Genomic DNA, 7,007 nt, shown 5'->3' on the forward strand with positions numbered 1-7,007 from the left:
CTTAATCTTTTCTCGAGCGAGAACTCCTATATAACTCTGCATTTCAGCCGCAAACTCTCCTATTGGCTGTCCAATTTTATTGAATATTACATCCTTTCTAACTCCCTGCACCCTTTGCCTAACGACCTTATCCAAACGTGTACGTCCTCTAGAACTTCTTGTCATCTCGGTCTCAGTAGATTCCACCGGTTCTGCCTCATTGTTTTCAGCAGCTTTACCATTGTGATAACCCTTACGAAACTGTTCACGAGCTTCCATAGTGCCAGAAATTAGAAGATTATTCAGTGCCAAATCAGACCTCAAGTTTCCCCAATGACAGTTCCTGCAAAAGTTGACATCTTCTTAGGCATACGTATTAAAACGAAATAAAGAGTGATAATGAAAACGAACTATAAATTTCAAGATAAAATACAAATAAAATAGATTAACGAGATTTATATACTAAACAGTAAAAAAAGGATTTCAGTGGGTTACATTATGCATTGTCAACCCAAGTTCCATCACAATCTTCACGAATGCATGGTGGTTCATTTTCATATTTTTCATCAACATCCAATGGTTCCATTGGTAGAAATCCTCTAGTAAAAGATTGATAATGAATTACAGAGTTTTCCAACACATCCTCAGATATGAATTCAATGTACTCCTTGGTAGGAGTAGTAAGTACAACATGCCATGTAGGATCTTGAGGATCTTCAATATAAAACACCTGCTTTGCTTGACTGGCTAAGATAAAAGAGTCAGATTTGAATCCAACTCTTTTCAAGTTCACCAACGTGAAACCAAGATCATCAACTTTAATACCGTTATTATTCTCAACCCAATTACATTTAAACATTGGAACTTGATATTTGTGGTAATCGAGTACCCATATCTCTTGAATGACTCCAAAGAAAATCATGTCTGACACAAATGGATGTTTGTCCTTTGCACTGGCAACTTGCATTGTTTTTGCAATTAAGCTTACTCCAGAGTTTTGAACAACTCGTGTATCATCACACTCTTTGGTATGATAAGTTACCCCATCAATCAGATAGCTAGAGTACTTTAACACTTCATTGCTAGGTCCACGGGCTATCCACTTTAATCTTTCTGATATTTGACAGGTGGAATGACCAACACCACTTCCAACCTATATTTCACAATATGATAAATTTTATCACGAACTTCAAAACTTGTATTTCAATGCTTATGACACTTACACGGTCACGTAACCAGTTAGCAAACGCGCGGTTGTGCTCATCTTGTAACCACTTTTTGGACTAGGCTTTATTGGGAAATTTTTCATTCAAAAATGTCATGTGTTCCCTAATAAAAAAATAAATGTGTTTATGTTAAACAATAGATCAAAAAAGTTGAAAGAAATTACTATTAAGTTAGAGAAATTACTCGATATATGGATCAACGTCAACATCATTTTCCAACACATAGCGATGCGCTTGATGCAACTCATCAAGGCTAGTGGAGTACACTACGGCACCAGATAAAGGCCTAGTAAGTTGTAATTGTCGATGCCTTGTTGGGATCCCAATTGTATGAACGTTAGACATGTAGTCGGAGCAAAATTCCACAGCCTCTTCAGCAACGTAACATTCGGCTATACACCCTTCCGGCCGATTGCGATTTCGCACATAGCCTTTCAAGATCTTCATGAATCTTTCAAATGGGTACATCTGCCTATACCAAACAGGTCCACACAATTTTACCTCCCGCACAAGATGGACAGTTAAATGAGCCATTATATCGAAAAACGATGGTGGAAAATATTTTTCAAGCATACACAATATGGTAACAATCTCTCTTTGCAGACCATCCAACTTTGAGACATCTATCACTTTATTGCATAAAACATTGAAGAATCCACACAACCGGATGATAGTATCTCTAACATGTTTAGGCAAGACATCGCGAATGGCGATTGGAAACAATTGTTGCATCAAAGTGTGGTAGTCATGTGACTTGAGGCCAACAAGTTTTAAGTCCTTCATTGACACCAGATTTTTAACATTGGAGGAGTAACCTGTCGGGACTTTCATTCCAAACAAAGAATTGCAAAGTTTTCTTTTCTCAGTCCTACTTAGTGTAAAACAAGCTGCTGGCAAAAAAGTTCTATTATCCTCCGTCTTTGGTGCCAAATCAGTCCTCACATTCATCTCCACAAGGTCTAGTCTAGCGGCTACCCCATCCTTTGTTTTTCCTGGAACATTAAGTAGCGTACCAATAAGACTTTCACAAACATTTTTTTCAATGTGCATCACATCAAGCACATGTCGAACATGTAGGTGTTTCCAATACTCTAGTTCAAAGAATATGGATTTTCTTTTCCAACATGATTTTGTTTCCAACTCCTTGCGCTGAAGCTTCCCACTCATTTTTCCCGCACGATAGTTAATCTTATCAACTCTTTCCAACACTTCAAGCCCAGTTAATGGTTTTGGTGCGGGGTTAAACTCTTGTTTCCCATTAAAAGCTTTTTTTTGCCTTCGGTAAGGATGATTTCTAGGAAGAAACCTTCGATGACTTGTATATGACATTTTTCTACTATGCTTCAACCTGGTCGAATATGTTTCTTCCCCATAGATAGGGCATGCTTGATATCCTTTCACAACACAACCTGACATGTTCCCATAAGCAGGAAAATCATTGATTGTCCATAGTAAGACAGCTCTGAGCGAGAAATATTCTTTCCGATATGCATCATATGCATCAACACCTATCTCCCATAAACATTTTAAGTCATCAACTAGAGGTGCTAAATAAACGTCAATATCATTTCCAGGTTGTTTGGGTCCAGAAATCAATAAAGTCAGCATCATAAATTTTCTCTTCATACACAACCATGGAGGAAGGTTGTAAGTGATCATCACAACTGGCCAACAGCTATATGCAGAACTCATCAAACTATGGGGATTGATCCCATCTGCTGATATGGCCAATCTAAGATTTCTTGACTCCGATGCAAAATCCGGCCATTTGTGATCCACTACTTTCCAAGCCGGCGAATCAGCTGGATGACGCAAGTATCCATCACAAATTCTTTTATCAGCATGCCAAGTTAACTCTTTAGACAAATCTTTGTTCCGAAATAATCTTTGAAATCTAGGAATAGGTCGGAAGTACCAAAGAACCTTTGCAGGAGTACCTTCATTCACCACAGAATTATTACCCAACTTCCACCTAGACATACCGCAAATAGGACAATTGGACAAGTCCTCAAACTCTTTCCGGTACAAGATACAATCATTAGGGCAAGCATGTATTTTCACATAATTCATTCCTAATGCACTGAAGCTTTTCATTGCATCATAGTAGGATAAAGGCAATTCATTGTGATCAGGAAGCATTTCTCCTAACAAACTAAGCAAGTCAGTGAAACTTTTATCGCTCCAACTATATTTTGCTTTAAAATTAAATAATTTCACAAGTGCTGTTAACTTTGTAAATTTTGTGCATCCAGAGTATAATGGTTTCTCGGCATCTTCAAGTATCTTATGAAATTGGCTTGGATTCTCAGCATAGCTATCATATGCATCATGTACCATATCTATAGTTTCCTCGGCAAAATATTTGTGTTCATCTGGTCCTACTTGATCACTATCATTCATTGGGTTCTTGACCGTAGATCTTTCCCCGTGCCAAATCCATGTATGATATGTTAAATCCATGCCATTAGAACACAAATGTGCCCTTATAGTGCGAACATCTTTCATCTGTAGATTACCACATCTTGTGCAGGGGCAAGGTATTTCATTTGGATCGTTGGCATTTTGCATTGCAAATTGCAGAAAAGATTCTACCCCAACCTCATATTCATGTGATAATATGTTCTTTGACATCCAAGCTTTGTCCATTACTCATACAAATAAGCAACCAGCACTGAGTCTAATCCTTCAAAACTTAAAAAAAATTAATCAATGTTTTATCATTCTATTTTGTTGAAGAAATATACCAGTTAACACTAGTTTCTAATCTTTATAATAAAATCCTTAAATATTGATCTAATCCACCAATCAACGGACTATGGAAAAATAAGGAAAGAACTAATTCTACTAATGTCCAATATTTGAGTGAAAAGGAGCGAATTTCTCAGAAAAATAAATTTTATGATTTGATATTCAACCTAGAACATAATGAAAAATTGTGAAAAGAATTCAATGGCAAAGAAAACAGTAACAAAATAGAACCACTTTTTGATGTTCATATTTCAAAAATCAAAAATAAGAAATGAAGAAGAGGATTGTCTTACCAGCAGTATACCACAGACCAGATTCACAGATCAGTTCCCATCCACAGAGACATTGGCACTGAAGTTATCTAACACAGCTGAAAATAATCCTTTATCAATTTAGAACACGCACCATTATGGCCAAGAAAACACACAGAGAAGTATGAACATTTTTTATGAAAAGCATTGGTTGCCAAGAAAACATTACTTGATGGGCAGAATTGTTGGCGTAGCTAGTTGCACCATTTCCTACAGTCATATGCACATCAACTTCCTTCACTCCCATAATATCTGACTTTTCTTTGAAATTTTTCTGTGGTTTTCAAAATTTGATTGTGATGTTAATCTTCCAACTCACTTCTTCTATTTATAGTGATCGAGTTACCTTTTTTTTTCTTTTTGAGAAATTTTATACATTAATTATCTAATTAAAACTACTTGCCTAGTTCATATACGGTTGTTCTTTGACGACCTTTTCAAATAGTCTAATTTGACAGCAAATGTCAGAATTATTTAACTGTTGATTCTTGGGAATCATCAATCCCGTCAAATGACTAGTTGTAATATAAAATATGAGCTACAAGATATTGAAACAATTAATTTAATTGAGTGCAAGATAGATATAAATTAAAAGAGATATGGTACGGGGATTGGATACAAACAATTGTTGTTTGAGAGTGTTATTTTAATTTCTATGTATTTTGTGTAAGATATATATTTGATCATATGAATTCAAAACAAAAAAATATTTGGGTCTACTAGATGATCACATGCATAAACATCTTGTATATATAAAAATGCATAAAAAGTAAAATTGCAGATTTAACATGCATAAACTTAACAATAAAGAAATATATATACTTTTATGGAATCACCATTCGAGATTAATTCAATTATTATTAGCTTCTAGTTATTAATCTTTTTTAAAGTACTATAAATCACTGCCAAGAGGAAAATCTATTATATCTCAAATTTATGAACCATATATGATTATAATTAATTATTAATGCATGGCACTGTCATTTATTGGTTAAGTTGTTTTAACTATCATCTTTATAATTCAGGTACTCTTTTAATGACATCTACATTTCTAAGATAAAAATTATCTGTTTTGTCCATTAAAATTGTCACATTTTATTAGTTTTCTTTAATACACGATTCATGTATAATCAGTTAATCTACCAAAATTGATCAGACATTAGACACTCAGATCTCAAGTTTGAATCCAGACATTAGACACTCAGATCTAGCTAGTTTCAGTTTTGGTGGACAAAATTTTAAATAGACACATCGATCTAGGTAAATAAGGAGCAAATCGATGCTAGCTAGATTCTTGTTTTCAGAAAATTATACAAAATCAATTCAGTTGTATCATCATAAAAAATGTTCATACTTTTAGATATAAAAGACTAAATTAAATCCAAACAATAAAATCATAGGATTTATTTGGGCGATTCAGTGGATTTGCAACCAAAACTTGTAATTTTAAAAACACTAAACACAAACTCATGAAAAATTTCTTCGAGGAGGAGATCTGCCCCTAATGGGTCGGTTCTGATTATCAACATTAGCCGATTTTTTTTCCAATAAAAGAATCATTCATCACAGGATAAACTGAATTTAGTAATCAGATACAGGGAAAAAATTTCTTCACTGACCTTTTTCTCCTCAACCAAGCGCAAAAGTTATGGGATTTCTCTAGAATTCTACACCAGAACTCGTCATTACCGAGCCATTGTTTGAGGGGGCACTCTTTCAATTGATTACTTCACTCTTTTAAATGGATGCGCACGCCTACATTTATCCTCTGCCTCCTCTGTCGTGGATCCCTTGGCAATTCCAATGGCCTCCACTGTCAAAAAATCGAGCAAGTCAATCCAAAACGCGAAACCAAAAGTCACGTGCATCTTGAAGAAGACCGCAAGCAACACCAGCGTTCCACTTTTTCTTGCAACAGAAAGAGATGATCAGAATGAATGGACTAAGGGAAGAACTCTAATTGCTGCCAATGACTTGGCTGCATCGTTACACGCCGAAAGTAGAAAGCTGTTTCTCAACGATGTGGAGGAATATCTGGACCAAGTTGAGCGAAAATTCTCATCAAGGGAGTGTGAAAACTCGATTGCTGGGATGATGTACAGAGTGAAAAAGGTGAGCGACTGGCTGGATTTGATAGTAAATAAAGAGGGAAGTCTTCGAAAAGATGGTGGAAGATTGAGTTCTATTGATTTGGAAGATTCTGAAATCGAAATTTTTGGGAGACTGAGGAACAAGATTTACGCGATCTCGATGAAGAAAATCGAGCGGACAGCAATGGCTTTTGAAACCAACAGAAACTGATCAAAAAAGTGTACAAATTTCACATTGTGTATGGATCAAAGATTGGCTATGCAGCAAGATTTGTTGATGTATATAGAATTAGCTGCAGTTAGAACCAAGATGCGGTACTATAACTTCCTAAGGCAGTGGTTCTAATTATAACTATAAAGTTTAAAAATTTGCAATTTTTATACTTGATGAAGTTTTATTCTACTTTGATTTGCCCGACAATTGTATTGTATTAAAGAAGGCCACACTTCCAGCTATAACACATAGTAAATTATTGAAATTTAAGAAAGAACCAAATGGCCAACTTCTGTCACCATGCCTCCTCTAAGCACAGACCCACCATTATCATCATCTTCTTCTTCTATCACAGGTACGTACTCTATACGTATTTCTTTTCCATTCTTTTTCTTTCAAAAATATATAGTCAATTTTTTTTGTTGATAAACAACACACA

At 35.4% G+C, this 7,007-nt stretch overlaps 1 protein-coding gene across 1 annotated transcript; it reads right to left on the reverse strand.

The window, feature by feature from the left end:
- Positions 1-475: 475 nt before the first annotated feature.
- On the reverse strand, positions 476-3,851 carry LOC140861456 (uncharacterized). The gene is made up of 2 exons (XM_073264474.1): positions 1,407-3,851; positions 476-1,132 (listed from the first exon to the last, which is right to left on the reverse strand). The coding sequence occupies exons 1-2, from the start codon at positions 3,849-3,851 to the stop codon at positions 476-478; spliced, it is 3,102 nt and encodes a 1,033-aa protein (XP_073120575.1).
- Positions 3,852-7,007: the final 3,156 nt, after the last annotated feature.

The sequence above is a fragment of the Henckelia pumila genome, chromosome 4 (genome assembly GCF_033568475.1).
Source record: "Henckelia pumila isolate YLH828 chromosome 4, ASM3356847v2, whole genome shotgun sequence".
NCBI classification, from domain to species: Eukaryota; Viridiplantae; Streptophyta; class Magnoliopsida; order Lamiales; family Gesneriaceae; genus Henckelia; species Henckelia pumila.

Coding starts and splice junctions, on each gene's coding strand:
- LOC140861456 (XM_073264474.1), bottom strand. CDS start 3,851: ATGGACAAAGCTTGGATGTCAAAGAACATATTATCACATGAATATGAG. Junction 1,133..1,406: donor TGTTGGAAAATGATGTTGAC/GTTGATCCATAT, acceptor TGTGAAATATAG/GTTGGAAGTGGTGTTGGTCA.